The sequence below is a fragment of the Cebus imitator genome, unplaced genomic scaffold (genome assembly GCF_001604975.1).
Source record: "Cebus imitator isolate Cc_AM_T3 unplaced genomic scaffold, Cebus_imitator-1.0 Scaffold41, whole genome shotgun sequence".
Classification (NCBI taxonomy): domain Eukaryota; kingdom Metazoa; phylum Chordata; class Mammalia; order Primates; family Cebidae; genus Cebus; species Cebus imitator.
The window spans coordinates 6,930,305-6,952,101 of record NW_016107356.1 but is presented as its reverse complement, the minus strand read 5'-3'; the positions used below and the strand labels follow the sequence as shown (position 1 = coordinate 6,952,101).

The following is a 21,797-nucleotide window of genomic DNA, read 5'->3' as shown; positions in this document are numbered from 1 at the left end:
TCTTAAATGAATGATGTATCCGATAGCCAATCTGGGTGATTCACTTAAGAGGAGAATTCCTGCATTATTCTTCTGAAAGTTCTGCTTAGTGCTAGTTGTTTCTTTGTCGTTTCCACCTGGTTTTCATTGACTTTGAATGGGATATTTATATTACTGTCATCTGATGAATAACCTCTTAGCTCTATGCTTAAGTAATAGTTTTATCTTTCTGTTTTTGTGGTTTGACCTATTCACTTAGGCGTATTTCTAGCCTGTGTGGTGGCCTGGTGACATCCAATTGCCCTGGGGAAAGTGATGGAAATTCAGTCTGTGCATTTTATGCTTTAAGGGCATTGACCAAAGTTTTAGGGGCAGAGTTGGTTATAACTAGTGGCCAGATTTGAGATTTGGGGATCACCTTTGTATGTTATTTATTCATTCCTTCTTCTTCCAATAGAGCATATACCAAGGAAGGAATGGTGAACAGGGAATAATCCATTTGAAATTTATCTTGGTATTCTGTAGTCTGAACACTGAAAGTTAATGCTGTCATAGGACCCAAATGTAGCTTTTGGTAGCTCATTTGAGCTTGGCCTCTTCCATCAACTTTTCTGGTTTCTTTCTTTTTTTATTTCCTTGCTGAGAACAAATCATTGATTGATTGATTGTACTTTAGGTTCTGGGGTACATGTGCAGAACATGCAGAATTGTTGCATAAGTACATACATGGCAATGTGGTTTGCTGCTTCCATCCCCTCATCACCTATATCTGGCGTTTCTCTCCATGTTATCCCTCCCAACCTCCCTACCCCATGCTGTCCCCCCCCTAGTCCCCCCAACAGACCCAGTGTGTGATGCTCCCCTCCCTGTGTCCATGTGTTCTCATTGTTCATCACCCACCTATGAGTGAGAACATCTGGTGTTTGGTTTTCTTTTCTTGTGTCAGTTTGCTGAGAATGATGGTTTCCAGATTTATCTATATCCCTGCAAAGGACACGAACTCATCATTTTTTATGGCTGCATAATATTCCATGGTGTATATGTGCCACATTTTCCCTGTCCAGTCTATCATCGATGGGCATTTGGGTTGGTTCGAGGTCTTTGCTATTGTAAACAGTGCTGCAGTGAACATACGTGTGCATATATTTTTATAATAGAATAATTTATAATCCTTTGGATATATACCCAGTAATGGGATTGCTGGGTCAAATGGAATTTCTATTTCTAGGTCCTTGAGGAATCGCCACACTGTCTTCTACAATGGTTGAACTAATTTAGACTCCCACCAACACTGTAAAAGTGTTCCTATTTCTCCACATCCTCTTCAGCATGTGTTGTCTCCAGATTTTTTAATGATCGCCATTCTAGCTGGCATGAGATGTATCTCAATGTGGTTTTGATTTGCATTTCTCTAATGAGCAGTGATGACTTTTCTGGTTTCTTTGCGAGCAGGATCACCCCTTATTTTGCACACCTTCTCTGGGAGCTCTCTCTGGTGATCTCAGCTTTTTGGTCCTGGGGTGTTCCTCTCACTCTCTGCCCAACCAAGATCACTCATCTTTATCTTTCTGTCTCCAGCACCTCATTTGTGGCCGGTTAGTCTCAGTCACTGCTTTCTGTACACCCTCAGCTCACTGCCTCCTGTGTGCTAAGCCCATGTGGCTAGATAGCTGACTGTGGCAGGATAAAAATGCAAACTCATGCCAACCCCTTACTCTCAGTTCAGAAATCACTGACCTTCCATGGTCCTCAGATGCTTCCAGCCGCTCTGATGAAGATGCTGCTCAGAAGGTTTTCCCTGCTGCATTCATCTTCTCACTCTCCCTGTTGTCATGTTTGTTCTTCCCTCCTCAAACTTTACATTTCCTTCCTTCTTTTCTCTCTTAGCTGATGATCTTGCTTCCTATTTACTGAGAACTTAGAAGCAATCATAAGATGACTTCTGCCGGCTGCCAGCACCAGGATTCCCAACTCCCTGCAGCTGTGGAGCAGGGTGGGCGCAGCGAAGTTCAGTTACCAGGCTGTCCGGTATGGCTGTGCAACCAGCAAGAGCCAACAGAAGTCTGGAACCAGGGGGTTTATAAGGTGTCCCCAGAGGGGAGCCTGAGCCACGCCCAACCCTGTGCGTGAGCTATCTCTGCTCCCGAGGCTGACCTTTCTGCTTATGCCCTGGGTCCCACCTCATCTGGCTCTCTGGATTCTTTTCTCTGGGGGACCTTTCACATCAACCTGAAAATGCTGTTATTTCTCTCTTTTAAACCAAACGAAAGTTTTTTACCCCATTCCTCCCTCTAGCCACTGCCCCATTTCTCTTTTCTCCTTCAGAGGAGACGCTGCCAGATTTTATCCTGGAGTCTGCAGTTTTCCTCTTTTCACAGCTCCCAGCAGACTTTGGTCTCCATCATGCCTCTCAAACTGCTTTCATCAGAGTCTGGGCTCTGTGGCCCGGAGGCCAGCAGTCACCTCAGCTCCGTCTCCCCAGCACTGCCATCGTCTTCCAGCCTACAAAACTGTAGTCCGGAGACTCCCGCAGCCACCGCCCCCCCGCCGCTGTCCACAGGCACACTTGATTTTCTCTCCCTTTCTCAGTCTCCTTTGCAGACTGTCTTTGATCTCCCTGAAACCTAAGCATGGATCGCTATTGTTGGTTGAATTGTGCCCCCCAAAAAGATAAGTGGAAGCCCAGCCCTGCAGCCTGTGCAGATGTAATCCAGTTAAGATGAGGTTGTTAGGGTAGATCTCTAATCCAGTCTGACTGGTGTCCTTAGAAGACTAGAAGACACACAGAATCAGGGACACGATAAGAGGAGAACGCCATGTGATGGTGGCTGCAGACTTGGGGGTGACGTGTGTACAAGCCGAGGGGCAGCACGGAGTGCCAGCAGCGCCAGAAGCAAGGAGGCGTGGGCGTGAGTCCCCCCAGAGCCTTCCCAGGAAGCACAGCCCTGTTGACCTGCTCATTTCTGACTTCAGTCCCCCGGAACTGTGAAAGCGTAGATTCCTGTCGTTTCAGGCCACCCAGTTTGTGGTACCTTGTGAAAGGAGCCCTACTTTGCATTCTCTTTTTAGCTAGTCACTCTTCCGTGGAGCTTACCCTCTTTCTTGGCTTTATATGATCACCCATAGCCTGACAGTTCTCAAATTGATATCCATGGTACAGACCTCTCCCCTGGATTCTGGACTCACATGTTCTACTGCCAGTTCATTGTTTCCATGGAATTTTTTTTTCCTTTTTTTGTTTTTTTTAAATTTTGAGACCAAGTCTTGCTTTGTTGCTTAGGCTGGAGTGCAGCGGCATGGTCTCGGCCCACTGCAACCTCCATCTCCTGGGTTAAAGGGATTCTCCTGCCTCAGCGTCCCTAGTAGCTGGGAATACAGATGTACATCATCACGTCCAACTAATTTTTGTATTTTTAGTAGAGATGGGGTTTCACCATGTTGGCCAGGTTGGTCCTGAACTCTTGACCTTAAGTGATTTGCCCGCCTCGACCTCCCAAAGTGCTGGGATTACAGGTGTGAATCACGGTGCCTGGCCCCCATGGGATTTTTCTTAGGTAGTTCAAGCTTAGTACACCCAGGGCTGACCTTCTGCCTCTTCCTCTCCAAACCTGCTCTCCCTGTGGTATTTCCAGTAGCAGTTCTATCCTTCCAGGTGTTTAGGCCAGAAATCTTGGGCTCTTTTGTGAGCCTCTGTTTTCTCTAACATCTCAAGTATGACTTGTTTGCAAATCCTGTAGCCTGCACTTCAGAGTATACTGCGAATGCTGTCCTTTCTTACCGTGTCTGCCACACACCGGTCCAGGCAGTGGTCCCACTCCGGGGTCATTTAGGTGACTTCATAACTAGTTTCTCTGCCTGTTTGTTCCCCTCAGGCTGCTCTCAACGCAGGAGTCAAGAGTGGGGCGATCCTGCTCCAACTGAGGTAGGACATCCTACGCCCTTCCCTGGAACCTTCTGGCGCTCTCTGTTGGTCCTCGAGTGAATGCCCAGTCCTCACAGTGGCCTTCGAGACCCTCCACGATGTGGCCCTCGCCACCCCATCCACCTCTCTGGCCCTGGCGCTCTGCCTTCTTTCCAGGTTCACTCTGCTCAAATGCTGTGCCCTGATCAGGCTCTTCCCCATTCCGGGAGCCTTTGCACTTGCTGGAATCCCTTTATAAATAAATATAATGACACAGTTTTCTGGATTTTGTCCCAGCGCCCTCCCTCACTTGCTCCAAGCCTTTCCTTAAGCATCGCCTTCTCATCAGGTCCTCCATCTGTCTCATCTGAAGTGGCCTCCCTCTCTTCTTTTCTCTCTTCTCTGCTTTCTTGCCCCTCCTTTGTACGTATTACTCTCTAACATTCTATGTATTGTATTGTATTTATTTATTTTTTTGAGACCGAGTCTTGCTCTGTCACCCAGGCTGGAGTGCAGTGGCACAACCTTGGCTTACTGCAACCTCCGCCTCCCGGGTGCAAGTGATTCTCATGCCTCAGCCTCCCAAGTAGCCAGGATTACAGGTACATGCCACCACACCCAGTTAATTTTTTGTATTTTTAGTAGAGATGAGGTTTCACCATGTTGACCAGGCTGGTCTTGAATTTCTGACCTCAAGTGATCCGCCCATCTTGGCCTCCCAAAGTGGTAGGATTACAGGCGTGAGCCACTGTGCCAGGCCTTTTTAAACTTTCTGACTCTCACCCTATAGCATTAACCCTACAGAGATAGGAATTTTGGCCCCTTTGATCATTGCTCAGTTCTCAGAGCCTGCGAGACTGCCTGCCATATGGGAGACATTCTGTAACATTCGTTGAATAGATGATGGGAGGAGTGGGTTGCCAGTGTATGGTCAATTGAATTCATTATTATTATTATTTTTTGAGATGGAGTTTTGTTCCTTCACCCAGGCTGGAGTACAGTGGTGTGATCTCAGCTCGCCGCAACCTCCGCCTCCTGGGTTCAAGAGATTCTTCTGCCTCAGCCTCCTGAGTAAATGGGTTTATAGGTACGTGCCACCATGCCCAGCTAATTTTTGTATTTTTAGTAGAGTTGGGGTCTCGCCATGTTGCCTAGGCTAGTCTCGAACTCCTGGCCTCAAGTGACCTGGCATCAGTGCTGGGATTATAGGCGTGAGTCACTGTGCCTGGCCTGAATTTATTATTTTTAAATAGCTTATTTTTATTTCACCACTTTTTTTTACTCTTAATTATGACAGTTCTCAAACATGGAAAGGAATAAAGAGAATAGGGCCAGGCACAGTGGCCCACACCTACAATCCCAGCACTTTGGGAGGCTGAGGTGGGTGGATCACCTGAGGTCAGGAGTTCGAGACCAGCCTGACCAACATGGAGAAACCCCATCCCTACTAAAAATACAAAAAGTAGCCAGGCGTAGTGGTGGGTGTCATAATCCCAGCTACTCGGGAAGCAGAGTCAGGAGAATTGCTTGAACTTGGAAGGTGGAGGTTACAGTGAGCCAAAATCACACCACTGTAGCCTGGGCGACGAGAACAAGACTCCGTCTCAAACAAACAAACAAACAAACAAACAAACAAAAATAGAGAGAATACTGTAACACGTATCCCAAATGCCCATCATCTAGATTTAGCAATTATCAACACTTTGCTTTATTTATTTTATATATTTTGGGGATAAGTTACAGATATCATGACATATATACATTTCTAAAAATTAAGGACTTTTCCTATGTCACCACAGTACCTCCTTTTTTTCTTGAGACAGGGTTTGGTTCTGTCACTCAGGCAGGAGTGCAGTGGTGCGTTGTCTCACTGCAGCCTCCGCCTCTTAGGCTCAAGCAGTCTTCCTACCTCAGCGACCTGAGCAGCTGAGACTACAGTTGCATGCCACCATGCCTGGCTGATTTTTATATTTTTAGTAGAGACAGGTTTTCGCCATGTTGTCCAGGCTGGTCTCAAACTCCTGAGCTCAAGCAATCTGCCTGCCTCACCCTATCAAAGTGCTGGGATTACAGGAGTGAGCCACTGTGCCCAGCTTCCACAGTACCCTTATCACTTAAAACTGACAGTAATTCTAGTTTGTCATCTAATGTATACTGTTCACATTCAAATTTCCTAATTGTTCTTTCCAGCTAGTTTGTTTAAATTGGAATCCAATGAAGAGCCACCTATTTCATTTCATTATGTCTTTTACGCCCCTTCTAATCTAGACTGGGTCCCCCTCCACCTCTCTGTCCCCACTGCATCTCCACCATGACATTGACTAGTTGAAGATTCCAGCCCAGCTGCCCTATAAAATGTTTTATCTCCTGGGTTTCTTCTGAATGCTTTCTTCTGAAGTCATTTCACTTGTTCTCTTCTCCTCTGTATTATCTGCAAACTAGATGTGAGTTTTTTTTTTTTTTTTTTCTTTTTTGAGATGGAGTTTCGCTCTTGTTATCCAGGCTGGAGTGCAATGGCGCGATCTCGGCTCACCGCAATCTCCGTCTCCTGGGTTCAGGCAATTCTCCTGCCCCAGCCTCCTGAGTCGCTGGGATTACAGGCACGCGCCACCATGGCCAGCTAATATTTTTGTATTTTTAGTAGAGACGGGGTTTCACCATGTTGACCAGGATGGTCTCGATCTCTTGACCTCGTGATCCACCCGCCTCGGCCTCCCACAGTGCTGGGATTACAGGCTTGAGCCACCGCACCCGGCCTAGATGTGAGTTTTAAAGTTTGGTCAGTTGAAATTAGTTGAATTAAGTTTTGTCTTTGAAGCCACTTCTCTGTAGCCACAGGGAGCTTTGGATTTGAAGGGCCTGGTGTTTGCAGGAGGATGGCCTAAGAGCCTGAATCTGTGTTTACTGAGATCTTAGTAAGTTTTTGCAGGTCTCTTGAGATGATGACTTGCCTCAGCCCTGAGTTCCATAAACCACCCTGGAGGAAGGCCTCTGGGAACTCTAAGGTCTGGGGTGGGGGAACCTCCTGCAGCTGTGTGGTTTCGGGGGTAGAATAGAGAGCTCTGCGGCTGTAGTGGGCAGCATCTCTTCTAGGTTTTGCCTTCCGTCCTCCCCTTGTACCTCCATTTGGGGCAAACAGAAGGCAGCTTTGGGGTACCCCACTTTCCCTTTGTGAAAATGAGTGTCTTCCTTGTGGGTGATCAACTTGCCTTGTCTTTACATGAGGAAGTGGAGTTTGTCTAAGACCTGAGGCTGAGCCCAAGTGTTCTCTATCTTAGTGCTTTATGTTCTGTGACTTCTTTCACCCAGGGTTTTCTGTTGTTGTTTTTCTAGATAGGATAATGAATTTCTTTGTGGGGCAGAACGATAAAAGTTTTCCATAAAATGCACAGAGGACTGGAGAACTACTTATGAACTCTAGACTGGAGGGGAATCTTGAAAATCATCACAGAATGTAAGATAAGGAGTATAATCATGAACTGAACTGATTTGCTTGGATCCTGGTTTCTGAACAGCTTATTTTATAGTATAGGCAAATTGAGTATATTTATTATATTATCTGATAGTTTAGATGTGTGGAATATGTTAATCTAGCTTTTATTGGTGATAATTTCGGAAGTACTCATATTACCAAAATGGCATTTTAAGGTAAAGCTACCATCGTCAATGTAATTCCAAATTACGGCTTTGTCATTTCTTTATGACACAGGAAATCCGGGATCCTCTTATGCAGTGGCTTACGAAACATGTGGACTCTGAGGGAGAAATAAAATCCAGCCAGCTCTCCCTTAAATTTGTTTCATCCTATGTGTCTGAAGTGGAAATCACCCCATCTCATATACCTGTGGTGACCGACATGGAGGCCTTCGCATCAGAAAATTTCAACTTGGAGATCTATCGCCAAAATCTGCAGACCAAGCAGTTGGGGAAAGTAATTTTGTTTGCTGAAGTGACCCCCACGACGATGCGTCTCCTGGATGGGTAAGGTGTGAGCAGGCCTCCTCTGCATCTGCTGGGAGGATTCCTGTTCCATTGCATCCTCTCTCACCAATAGTTGGGGAGGGGATAGAGTTGGACTAGAAAGCATGTTGGACTAGACCTGTTAGCAAGTTGGAAGTACTTTTGTCCTTAGAAGAGTTCAATTGTGGGAAGGGAAGTTGAAGTTCTTTGATCACAGAGTTGTTTTTTATGGGAATGGAAGGTGGTTGTGCTTTGTGTCTTGCTTCCTTGAATTGGGCCTTCAGAATGTTCTTTGTTAAAATAATATTATGAAAAGGATGTGGCATTATTGCTCAGTTTATCATTCTACTTTTGTGCAGTTACAGTCAGTGTTAAGACATTTAATTGAGGGTGTTTTTCAGGGGCATTTGAATAGCAAGTTTGAATATCACCTAAGCTGTGTTAAATTGAAAAAAGTTAGAGCTTTGTATTTTGAAAAGTGTTTTTGGTACATTGCTATCCAATACTTTTATTTATTTATTTTTGGAGACAGGGTCTTGCTCTGTCATCCAGGCTAGAGTGCAGTGGTACAGTCATGGCTCACTGCAGCCTCGACCTTCTGAGCTCAAGGGATGCTCCTGCCTCAGCCTCCCAAGTAGCTGGAACTATAGGCACACGTCACCACACCCAGCTAAGTTTAGTATTTTTGGTAGAGACAGGGTTTCGCCATGTTGCCCAAGCTGACTTCGAACTTCTGGGCTCAAGCGATCCTCCTGACTCAGCCTCCCAGAGTGCTGGGATTTTAGGCTTGAGCCGCCATGTCCAGCCCCAATACCTTTTTAAAGCAGTCCATAACCCTGTTAGGATATTTGAAATTTACTCTTATTGCAAGTTTTCCTTTTGATTCTTTCCATTATGTAGCCTTTGATTAAAGATTAAAAAGTAGAAAACAAATGAAAGGAATTTTTAAAAACTCCTCAATAACATTAATACTATTTTAGTTTAAAAAATTGGGTTATAGAGGAAGGAAACAACAAAAGTGCCTTCCCTCAATGTGGGGTCAAAATTTTAAAGAATGAAATATTCCCAGAATAACTGGATTCATAGTTTCTAGGCATTTCACTCATGGGGACCACATGATTAGACAGATGTATAATTCAATATATGGGAGTATTTTGGGCTTTTTTCTTAATAGTTTCTCAAACTTAATGCTATATTGCTATAAAATGATGAGCTAACTTTAGCGTTTTCTTGACTCACACTTAGCATCATTGGAATGGTGGTTTTAGTATGTGTGTTATATTAGAGGAAGCATTGGCTGAATCGTTTGGGAGGATTATCAGAGCAATGGGGACAGACTGGGAGGGGAACTGTGAGCCATGTTCATTGACAGTTGTATACTGAGTTAATTTGTGTTGTCATAGGTACTTTTATTTTTTAGTGTCCCCTAATTCTCCTGCTCCCACCCCTCCCCTGACACCCATTGCTTCCCAGTAGAAAAGGAAAAAGCCTGTTCTTGTAGATGGAACAGTCATCGCTTGCTTGTTGCAAACTCTGTAATAATCCTTTTGTTACTCAAGTGAAGACTTTATTACATTGAAGGGGTAACTCCTGATAGTTAAATTTTCTAAATAAAATCTGACAAGCTATTGAACAACAGATTTGGGGAGGTGAAGTTTAGATAAAAAAATACGTGTACTCTCAGACCATTTTTGTTGTTTCTGTGGAGAACACTGAAGAATATTTCATGTGAGCGCAGTCTGGGAACTTTGGAAGTGTGGTCCTGGAGCTCGTGGCCGGGGCAGTGCATCACCAAGAGGTCAGCACGTGCCTTGAGCGTGCGGAGGGATCGAGGCTTCCATGCATCTGCAGAAGGCTTCACCACATGCTGTCCAGCCTGTGTTTTGGGGTGAAAAAGAACCTGTATAAATACATGACCTTAGTATTCTTGGATATCAGGAAGTTTACTTTTGATATTAAACTTAAAAAAACCCTCTGCCTTTGTGAACTTGGGTCTGTAAAAGTGTTTGACAGACATGGAAGCTGAGCTTGCCAACAGTAGAGGTGGAAACTCCCATAGGGTTAAGAGTTTTCATTTTTCAAAGGGGAAAAATATTTTAGGCTTTCTGAGAGTGTTTAGGAATCTTTGTTTCTCTTCTTGTCTGGTTTGATTGTTATGAATACCTTGCTTGGGGCAGAGCTGATATGGAATGAATGGCTGTTGATGGCCTTAGCTTACCATAGATGCACTGCGTCCACTGTTCCCGGGGGTTCCTTCCTAACACTGCTAGGTGAAGTTACTCACAGAAGCCTACTGAGTCAGTGAGCCTGGGAAGAAATTCCTCTGGGTGGGAGGCAGTTTCCTTTGTAAGGAGAAGATATTTGAAGAGATCACCTTGGTGTTAGAGGGACCACGAGATAGATGGATGAACAAAATGCATGGCTTGTTACATTCCAAGAATAAGACCAAAATATTTCTAAAACTGTATTTGATCCTACACAAGTGTGTCAGTTGGTTCTCGCATTGCTATAAGGACCTGAGACTGGGTAGTTTACAAAGAAAAGAGGTTTCATTGATTCACAGTTCTGCAGGCTGTACAGGAAGCATGACTGGGGAGGCTGCAGGAAACTTAAAATCATTGCAGAAGGTGAAGGGGAAGCAGGCACATCTTACATGGTGGGAGCAGGAGGAAGGGAGCCAAGGGGGTGGTGCCACACTCTTTTAAACAACCAGATCTCGTGAGAACAGCAAGGATGAAATCCACCCCCATGATCCGATCACCTCCCACCAGGCCCTCCTCCAACACTGGGGATTACAATTCGACATGAGATTTGGGAAGGAACACAAATCCAAACTATTCTAATGAGCTATCCTTATGGAAACATAGTCTATTTGTGGCAGTAATAATAGGTAACGTGTACTGCAGCTCTTCTCTTCCGGTTGCTGCTTTACACAAATCAATGAATCTCATACATTAATTTTTAGTGCAGGGATCCCCAGCTCCCAGGCTGTGGACTGGTACCCATCCGGTCTGTAGCCTGTTAGGAACTGGGCCGCACAGCAGCAGGTGAGCAATGCAGGTGAGCATCACTTGCTGAGCCCCACCTCCTGTCAAATCAACAGCAGCATTAGATTCTCATAGGAGCTCAAACCCTGTTGTGAACTGTGCATGTGAGGGATCTAGGTTGTGTGCTCCTTAAGAAAATCTAATACCTAATGATCTGAGGTGGAGCAGTTTCATCCCAGAACCACCCCCAAACCCCTACCCGTGGACAAATTGTCTTCCACAAAATTATACCCTCGTGCCAAAAAGGTTGGGAACCGTTGTTTTAGTGCTTTGGAGTCATTACCAGAACAGTGTCAACCACTAGTATCACACCAGTGTGTAGAATTCCAGGTAACAGAATTTATTGTTTGTGGAATTATTCCTGTTTCTGAATATTTATTGAAAATGTGGGATGCAGCTGGGCACAGTGGCTCACGCCTGTAATCCTCGCATTTTGGGAGGCCGAGGTGGGCAGAACATTTGAGATCAGGAGTTCAAGACCAGCCTGGCCAACATGATGAAACCCCATCTCTACTAAAAATACAAAAATTAGCCAGGCAGTAGTGGCACATGCCTGTAATCCCATATACTTGGGAGGCTGAGGCAGGAGAATCGCTTGAATCCAGGAGGCAGAAGTTGCAGTGAGCCGAGATCATGCCATTGCACTCCAGCCTGGGTGACAGAACAAGACTGTCTCATTAAAAAAAAAAAAAAAAAAAAAAAAAAAAAAAAAAAAATATATATATATATATATATATATATATTATGGCATATTTTTTTTTTGTGGCTCATGACTGTAATTGCAGCACTTTGGGAGGCTGAGACAGGAGAATTGCTTAAGCCCAGGAGTTTGAGACCAGCCTGGTCAACGTGATAAGACTATCACTTCGATGAACCAATTGGACAGGACAAGAAAAAGTTTCAAAACCATAGACTGAGTTCTCTCAATGCTTATTTCTCTCTTCATATGTGTATATCATTTCTGCAGCAATTGAGCAGCTCTTTCCTGATAGGCTGAAGTATAAGTGAAATTTACATTAGGTATGGATCTTGATATACTATTTTTAAAAACTTTCTCTCTGTCTTCCCTTCCCCATCATAGAACCTGCACCAGCTAAAAACTGGGAGTTGTATTCCTAAGGAAAACGGGGAAGGACACAGTAGGGAACAGCCAGCAGTTTCTGCTGAGGTCCCAGATATCCACATGCATCTCTCTCTTCCTCTCCATAGAAAACTCTTACCCCTTTCTCAAGGAAGATGACCCTAGTATCACATTCTTTTCCTTCCATTCAGTCAGATTCAGGATCTCCGGGTGATGTACTGTTTTCTCTTTTAGGGCCACATGTGCCTATTGAGGTCTTGTAATCTGTTAATTGAAACAGACGAGCTGTCTGCCCCCAGCACACCGTATGCCACGCTGCTGTAGTAGAAATCGGGACCATCAAGTCCCCCTGCATCTCCTGCACTGGCGGCCAGTACGTTTCCTTGTCACTGTCTGGCAACCCATGTTCTGCCCTCTGGGAACTGTTTCCTGGCATCTTTTAGAGTCCTAGCTTTTCCTTCTGAAAGGGTCTTCCCTGCACCATGTCGGAGATGGATACTGGAGGGGATGGGCTTCTAACACGCGCTTCCTGGGAGGATTTGGGGTCTGGGTGTTGTTTTGAGGACTGAATAGTCACAGCTTTTTATAGGCCAGCCTTAAGGTTTCTGTGGAGATACAAGTCTCTCAAGACTTTAGTAGCCCTCCAGTCTGTTTGCTTCTGATTGGTTCCATGTGAGTAACCATCAAGATCTTGTCTAGACAGTTTTTCAGCCTAAAAACTGGTCTTTTAAAGGCCTCAGTGCTCTGCCATTCCATTCCCTCCCAATTTAATAGCACCTCCCTTAGGCCAAATGAAACCGTGGGCTTGGGTGGAAGGCCAGGCCCTTAATCATATCTTTGGCACACACTTCTGGGCCCTATACAGTGAAGCATCTGTCATATCTCCTGCTGGGACTGCAGAGACAGCCCTATAGGCTCAACTTAGAATGTTGGTTGCTGAAACAAAGCTCCTTTCTAATCAAATCTGTATTTTTTCTCCCTTTCTTGAGACTAGTTAGCTTTAGTTAGAGGTTATTTCTCTTTGCTTGAACTTTGCTGAGAATGTCAAGGACTGGCAAATGCTGTCATTTTGAATTTTCAGAGCTGTCTCCTAAGGATACAGCTTCTAACAGACACTAGGTCCACCTCCCGACATGTAGAAGGTCAGGACTCGATCAAAGGCTTTGCTGCAGTGGTCACCAGTGGAGAACCTGTGACACCTGTGTCCTTGCCAGCCATCCCCTGCCCATCTCCTCCATATCAGGCAGCACTTCGAGGCCTTGTTTCTGGTGGCATACGTAAAATCTAAGACCTATCACCCCGATTCAGGTACCAGTTCCTAGGGCAATTAGGATTAGGTTTCGCTCTGTGCAACAGATATCCCAAAACGGAAACAGGATGAAAGTTTATTTTTCTCTCCTGCAAATGAGATAGGCTGAGATGGGAAGTGCAGCATTGGCGTGTTGGCTCATGTGTCAAGGGCCAACTTGAGTTGGCCCAAGATGGCAACCCCAGTGTTTATGTTCTTACCTGAGCCAGTAAGCCGGAGGAAGCGTTAAAGAAGGCAATTCTTTAAGGGACAGAAGTTGCACATGACCTTTTTGCTTATATATTATAAACAGTAGCTGGTCACGTGACCTGTCTACCTACAAACAAGGCTGGGAAATAAATGTGGTCTTTATAGGTGGGCATCCATGAATCTCACTGGAAACCAGGCTTCTATCACTAAGAAGGGGAGGAGGGTAGACATTGGAAGAAAATTAGAATTCTGCCTCAGGCATCTACTTTCAGTTTCTCAGACTATCAGGAAAAATAGCTGGAGGCGCTGAAAGCCGTATACACATTCTTACAGTGCCAGGGCCTACCAGATTTAGGATCACACGGAATTATTTGACCTACAACACTGATTTTGTTTCACTTGTGCTTACTCAAGGTAATTAGAGGAATTTTTTTTTTTTTTAGTTGGAATTTCACTCTCGTTACCCAGGCTGGAGTGCAATGGTGTGATCTCAGCTCACGGCAACCTCCACTTCTTGGGTTCAAGCGATTCTCCTGCCTCAGGCTCCTGAGTAGCTGGGATTATTGGCATGAGCCACCACGCCCTGCTAATTTTGTATTTTTATTAGAGGTGGGGTTTCTCCATGTTGGTCAGGCTGGTCTCGAACTCCTGACCTCAGACGATCTGCCCGCCTCAGCCTCCCAAAGTACTGGGATTACAGGTGTGTGCCACTGTGCTCAGCCATTAGAGGAATTTTTTTTTTTTTTTTTTTTAGGTGTTGACAAATATAGAGGATTTGGAGATTTCTGACAGATTTTGGAGGACATCATATTTTCTTCTTTGACTGCAAATCCAGCTGAGCTACCATGGTACTGTTGTAGAGAGCTTTCATTTCTCTGAGTAGCTTTTCTTAGAACATTAACCGCCCCCCACCTTTACCTTGTGCCTCCACCCTGCAAGTTTTTAAGCACATTTGTGATTGAGTAGAGGGGAGAGCACTCTGGGGAGAGGAAGTCACAGGGCAATGCGGGTGCCGCTTGCTGATGAATGAGCCCCCTTTACCCTCAAAGTAAAAAACCAAACCCCGTGAGTGTTGCTCTTTCCCCCAGGAATCTGACTTGGCTTTGCCACCCAACTCTTTTGCTTAGAAAAGTTTATTTCATCCTTTATCCCAGGCTCCAGCCATTTTCTCTGACATGTCTTCCTGACCATGAATTGCTTTTCCACACTATTGTCAGGGTAGCACTTTCTGGGTGCCATGTGTATTAGTCTGTTTCCACATTGCTATAAAGAACTGCCTGAGATTGGGTAATTTATAAAGGAAAGAGGTTTAACTGACTCACAGTTCAGCATGCCTGGGGAGGCCTCCGGAAACTTACAGTCATGGCGGAAGGCGAAGGGGAAGCAAGGCACCTTCTTCACAGGGCGGCAGGAAGGAGAATGAACACAGGAGGAACTAGCAAACATGTACAAACCCATCAGATCTCCTGAGAACTCACTATCATGAGAACAGCCCAGGGGGACCACACCCATGATCCAGTTACCTCCACCCGGTTTCTCCCTTGACATGTGGGGATCACGAGGATTAAAGGATTATAATTCAAGATGAGATTTGTGTGGGGACACAGGGCCTAACCGTGTCACCATGCCCGTGTATTGCTGGTTATGTTTCATGCCAGAGGCCTTTATTTTCCTGTGCTATTTCCTGGTAGGTTTCCCTGTGAACAGTTAGGTAGAGTCCCAGGGACATGGGTCCAGTCTGTGTCTGTATCTGTGACGGTGAACTTCCACTTGTTCCAGGGCCACATCCCACAGCTACAGCTCAGGAATCCCTTTGCAAATGTGAGCTATTAGTGGTAGTAGGGTCTAGAGAAGTGGGTGTGGACTGGCCAGTGCAAATCTATTGTCACTGCAGGAAAAGCCCCTCCCAGAGCCCTCTCTGCCTTGACATGGTGGGAGTGCGGCACATTCTATCTAATCTCCTGATAAATGACAATCGACCCTCTACTTTGGAGACAGTGTGAGATTAGACTGTGAAACATAGGAGCTTGGGATAACTGAGTCATTGTGCTATTTTTGGAATCATCTTTTATTTGGCCGATAGTATCTTTTTTGATTGACTTATACCAAGTCTCTGTCAGGTAGTGAAATGACGTGAAGCTGCAGTGTGTGGTGAGCAGATGAGCATAACCTTCCTTGCTTATGCTGATTTCCTGCATATATTCGTGCATTCTGAATGAGCTGGCCAAGGGTTGGACGTCTCGTATTTGTAAAGAATATTTTAGATTTTCTTGTTAAATAAGCTGATTTCTCATTTGTCACCGTTTATGTCTCTTGATGTTCCAGGCTTAGATTTGGCTTCTTTGCCTCATGGGATGAGCATTTCTGGAGCATCTCCTGTACGCCAGGCACCGCGTCAGGCACTGGAGAGGTGTCACGGCGGCTAAGTCAGCATCCGTGCCTGACGGCGCATTTGCAGAAGCAGATCCTGGTGCGTGTGCCAGTTTGTAAAGTCGCATATACCATTCTTGGTCTGAGCACTGGGGCTTTGGGCAGAAAGGAAGTGGGCACAGTGATACAGGAGAGACGTGCAGAGTTTCTGTTTTTGTTTTTGCTGTTACTGTGTGTCGGGCCTTGTTCCTGTTGCTGTAGAGCTCATAACCTAGTAGGGAAAATGCTGGAACCAAGACTTTATCATTCACTAACTCTGTGACCTGGATAGTCTCTCCTCCCTGAGCCTTGCTGGCTTCAGTGTTGTAGCACTAGATGCTCTCCAGGCACCCTCAGCTCAACTCCTTTGCCCCGGCGATGCCCCCACACCAGAGCTTCCACCAACCAGCCTTCCTATCTCTCAGTGACCTCTGGCGCTTTTAGATGGCTGAGCTAAAAGCGCCTGATTTTGTGAATCAGGCTTGTGTGAGTTGAGGAAATGTTGTGTGGGAGACAGTTGACTTTCTACAAGTGAAGAAGAAAAGGAAACACAATCCTATAAAATATACGTTTTTTAAAAATGGAAAGGGGGACAGGAAAGCATTGGGGAGAATAGCTGCAGTCATTGAAGAAAGTATTTCAACTTCAGAGTTTGGGGTGCACCCCAGCTTTTCAGCCGCGTGCACACCTACCTAGTCAGTCCCAAACTTCTTTCCCCCTTTTCTTCCCTTCTGGTTCTGTGCTGCTAACTGACTCAACTCTGCACCCTCCTCCCCTGAAGTTGAGGCCCGAGAGGACAGAAATTGGGCTGGAACTAATTTAATGGCTGAGTGACCTCACAGTAGAGAAACAGCCGGATCCTAATAGGGGTCTTTGTCTACATTTCCACCCTGGCTGGTAGCATGCCAGTCAAGAGTCAAGCTGGAGACACAGGTGGAAGCGATTAGACCTGTCATAAAGTTTGAAAAATTGATTCTGGAGGCGAAGTGAATAGATTGAGCTTGACAGTGTTGTCCTAAAGATTCTAAGGGAAAATTCTATAGTTTAATTTGAAATCCCTTGATTATTCATTAGCTTTCCAGATGGCTTTTGTTGATGTTTTACATATTAATGCCTGTATTGTGTTATTGGTGTACTCTTAATGTGCACATAGGTAATGAGCAAAGAATAAATACATTGGTAAGTGTCCCAAATTAATGGGATATTAGCGTAATTGTGAAATAAAGGGTTTTAAAGACGTTGATTGCTTGGAATAATTAGTGCGAATTTTTTTATGTGTCAGTTTGGTACTTTAAAAGTGAAAATTATTGAAGAATTTTAAAAAACCTTCATTTTAATATTTACTTCTGAAGTTTAAAATGTAACTTTAGCCTTTGACTTTGGCAGCGGTGTGACAGAAGGGTTATTCTGGCAAGTTCTCCATCAAAACTTTGTTGTTGTTGTTCTAATTCAACACATGAATAAGTTAACTTTTCACATGCCAAGCTCCTGAAGTTGAATTATCCTGTGGCCTGGTATTTTTCAGAGATGCTTCTACATTAACTTTTAGTGTTCTTGGTTGTTTGTTTTCGTGTTTTGTAACTGATTTTTTAAGTAGGGGAGAGTTCTGATGTTTACCGTTTATGATAGCGATAGTGTGTTCTATTTGGGTGACATTTTCATTAGAACTCACCGTCCCAGTGTCCTCTCAGCATTGATGCTGATGTCTTCATCAATTTGGGGTGCCATCCACTGAGTGACCTGTAAACAACAGAAATTTGTTTCTCACCATTCCAGAGACTGGAAGTCTGAGATCAAGGTGCTACCCAGCTTGGTCAAATTCTTTTCCAGATTGTCGAATGCTGACTACTTCTTCTTCTTCTTTTTTTTTTTTTTTTGAGATGGAGTCTCTCTGTGGCCCAGGCTGGAGTGCAATGGCAGGATCTCGACTCACTGCAACCTCTGTCTCCTGGGTTAAAGCAATTCTGCCTCATCCTCCTGAGCAGCTGGGATTACAGGCATGCGTCGCCACACTCAACTAATTTTTTTTGGTATTTTTAGTAGAGACGGGGTTTCTTCATTGGCCAGGCTGATCTCAAACTCCTGACCCCAAATGATCCGCCTGCCTCAGCCTTTCAAAGTGCTAGGAATACAGGAGTGAGCAACCGAGCCCTGCTGAGTGCTGACTTGTATCCTCACCTGGTGGAAAGGGGGTAAGAGAGCTCTTAACCGTCCTCAGGTAGAAGGGCATTAATCCCATTAGTGAGGGCTCCACCCTTATGACTTAATCACCTTCCAACAGTGATTACCATCACATTGGGGGTTAGGATTTCAACACATGAATTTTGACAGAGACTGGGGAGGGAACACACACATTCAGTCTGTTGCAGTTGTACATCATTTTACTGTTGGACAACTTGAAGCATTCCAAGTTTGACTGCACAGAACAGCAAGAGTGAATGTCACCTGGAGTGCAGTAAACATGGTCTCCTTCAGGGTAGGGCAAGCTGCCTAGCTGTGGCAGGGACTCTGCTGTGCTCAAAACAGTTGAAGCTCTTTCAGACCCATAGCATCCATCTTTTGGATGTTTCAGTGGTGGCAGTCTTCATCTTTTGAGGGTATATGAGACTTTTATAAAAAAAAAAAAAAAAAGTACATGATATGGTAGGCTATCTGGGGCAGAAAGTGCTTGCAGACATTGCATATTGGCCTATGGTTCATTCATTTTACATGACTTAGATCTTGCGATGGGGTCCTGCTGCCCTGGTTTGGAATCCCAATTTGTTAGACAAGTAACCTTGGGGAAATCAGTAACCTTTTATGCCTCTATTTCCTTATCTGTATAATGTAGCTGGAAATCATCTACTTAAAAAAAAGTTTAATTACTCAACTACTTTCTCTGGCACCCTAGCTGTGTGCAAGACCCTGTGTGAGGCTCTGGGACCCATGGGGAATAGAGAGGACATTGAGCTCGCTCTCAGGGTACCTCACTGGATAGGGCAAAGACACACTGGGATAATATGTCAGCAGAGTTCTTAGTACATAGCTAATATTTATCAAACTCTCATTATTATTCAAACTTTGTGTGCAGTTCTTTTTAGCCTTCATGACGCATCCTTCAACAACAATGCTGTAGATGTCCATGAAACAAATTGGTGTGGTCTGCACCCAGGATTGTGATGTGTGTATGTTTTTGTTATTTTTTTTGGAGACAGGATCTCACTCTGTTGCCCAGACTGTAGTACAGTGGTCTGATCATGGCTCACTGCAGCCTCAACCTTCTGGGCCCAAGTGATCCTCCCACCTCAGCCTCCAGAGTAGCTGGGACCACAGGCATGAAGCATGCCTGGATAATTTTTAAATTATTTTGTAGAGATGCAGGGGGCGGGTGTCTCACTATATTACCCAGGTTGGTCTTGAACTCCTAAATTTAAGTGATTCTCCTGCTTTAGCCTCCCGAAGTGCTGGGATTATAGGCCTGAGCCACCGTGCCTGGCATGGTAGATGTTTTCTTGGAACGGAGTTTTTGTTGAAGATTTCGACAGTTTTGTTCTCATTATACTAGAACCAGTCATTTATTGCTCATGACTGTTTTGCCTAAAATGTTTTTTTAGTCCAACTTTCTTTGAAAGATGAGAAAATATAGTAAACTGTTCATGTTTGTTTCTCTTTTATGTGAAGCAAGTCTCTTTTTAATTGAACTTTCTCTTTTTTAAAAATCTTAACCCTTTAATTGTCATTTTCACAGGTAATTCACAGTCATTTCAAAAGAGCCAAATCTGCAGTGGTTTGAACATTTTCACAGTTGCGTGGATGTGCCTTGTGCATCACCCACACCTTCCTGAGACCCCTAAACCTTCTGTGACAGTCAGAACATCTACACCTGACATTACTACATCCTCTGTTAAAAAAAAAAACCCAGATGTTTATTACTCTGCAGAATTGCTTGGTTGTAACAACATTTGATATTCATTTTGTCAAATGCCTCTGCATTATTTAAGCAAGCAATAAAAAACCAGAAAAGGTAATAAGGCAAGGTTTGGAGCTAGAAAAGATAATTAAGAAAGATGGTGGCAGGGACTTCTCTATACTCTGTTCCCCCTAGTTTGGGTTTATCTTAGAGAAAAAGCCAAGTGTGTTGATTATAGTTTAATAGTGAGCTGAATCCACTGGTGGTTGGAACTGTTTCCACTATGATGGTTTGAGCTGTTTCCACTCTAGTTCATAGATTTTTTTTTTTTTCTTTTTTGAGACAGAGTCTCACTCTGTCACCTAGCTGGAGAGCAGTGGTACAGTCTCGGCCCACTGCAACCTCCTTCTCCCGGGTTCAAGTGATTGTCCTGCCTCAGCCTCCTGAGTAGCTGGGATTACAGGCATGTTCCACCACACCCGGCTATTTTTTGTAATTTTAGTAGAGATGGGCTTTCAGCATGTTGGTCAGGCTGGTCTTGAACTCCTGACATCCACCCACATTGGCCTCCCAAAGTGCTGGGATTACAGGTGTGAGCCACTCCCAGCCTTAGTCTATAGATTGCAAAGAAGCTATTCCTTAGCAGTAGGGCCAATGACATGACCTTGGAAAAACCAGCGTGAGTTTACTGAAGTTTGGTTTACCACTGGGCAAGGCTGCATGGCGTGCTGAAAGCGGGACAGGCCCCGGAGCTTCATTGGCTACTGGCCTGAAGCAGATTCTATGACACCTCGTCTTAAAATGGAGAAGCTGCAGTAATGCCCACTCATGGTAATGCCATTCATGTGGGGAAGGTCAGAGCAGGTGGCGCTGTGGAAAGCCCATTGCAGTCTCTGATGTGGAGTGGGTGGCCACCAAGAGTTGGTTTAATCCCCTCTTCAGCTACCAACTAAGCAGGTGCTTTCCCCACACGGCACTGCCAATAGCCACCTGCTTTGGAAACTGCAAATAAAATCTGAGAATATGTTTCAAGATTCTGATGTAGTATGAAATCTATGGTAAGAAAGCAGCATTGTCCAAACTTGGGGGATGATTTAACAGTAGTTTCTAAGTAGAAACTTTTTAGAAACTCTAAGTTAGTGTTCTTGGTAATTGAGGTCTGACCAGTCACCTGGATACACGGGATGTGCAGATAGAGGCTGAGCTCCACATTAAAAATGTGTTTGAGTCAATGTATAAAATAAATATGCTGGATATCCTGTGAATGTGTAAAATAAATACGCTGGATAACCAAGCAGGTATTTTCCCTCCTACATGTTAAGCATCCCTCTCTCCCATTTCTGTTTCTCTCCTGACCGAGCTTTGTGGCTTATTTAGAGGAACTTTTGTTTTTCTTTCAAATAAAAGTTACCTGCTTTGGAGGTGAGAGTTGATTTGCTTTCACCTGCCCCTTTAAAATCTTTTACACATCTACCATTTGGCCAAACGCCCTCTGGGCTCTGAAATACCTTTGTTTCTGCTTTTTGTTTTGTAGAGAAGCATGTTCTGTTTCTGCATGAGGAGTATTCCGTCACTTTGAGATCCTAAACGCCACATTTCTTCTGCATTGCACAAGGGGTCATTCATCATTTTCATTTTTTGTTTGGCTCTCCCATAAGAGTATTCAAATTAGTGAGAAGGAAATCGATGAAGTCATTGCCTGGCGGGGAAGGATTTTCTCTGGATGCGGAAGGCAAGGAGACGAGAAGAGGGAGGAATGGTGGGGAAGTCTGTACCTACCTCTTTATTTGCCCATTGGTTCCAGAGGTCACCTTAATGGGAATAGAGTTTTCAATTTAAAATTGGATAATATGTGTATACAAAATTTACCTAAAAATGAAATAGAAAAACCTCAGACTGTAACTTTCTTGCATGCTATTTTGACACAGCTGCTGTGAGATGTTGGTGAATCACCCAGACTCTCTGGGTCTGTTTCTCATCCGTGAGATGAGAGAGTTGTACTAGATCTGTGGCTTAATTTTTTTTTTTTTTTT

At 44.5% G+C, this 21,797-nt stretch overlaps 1 protein-coding gene across 4 annotated transcripts in view; it reads left to right on the top strand.

The window, feature by feature from the left end:
- HLCS (holocarboxylase synthetase) overlaps nucleotides 1–21,797 on the top strand; it is a 216,230-nt gene that overhangs the window by 80,363 nt on the left and 114,070 nt on the right. For all 4 annotated transcript variants that reach the window (XM_017526218.2, XM_017526220.2, XM_037737662.1 and 1 more), the window contains one exon: nucleotides 7,590–7,861. In XM_017526218.2, coding sequence (XP_017381707.1) covers nucleotides 7,590–7,861 — 272 coding nt within the window. The remainder of the gene's footprint in view (nucleotides 1–7,589; nucleotides 7,862–21,797) is intronic.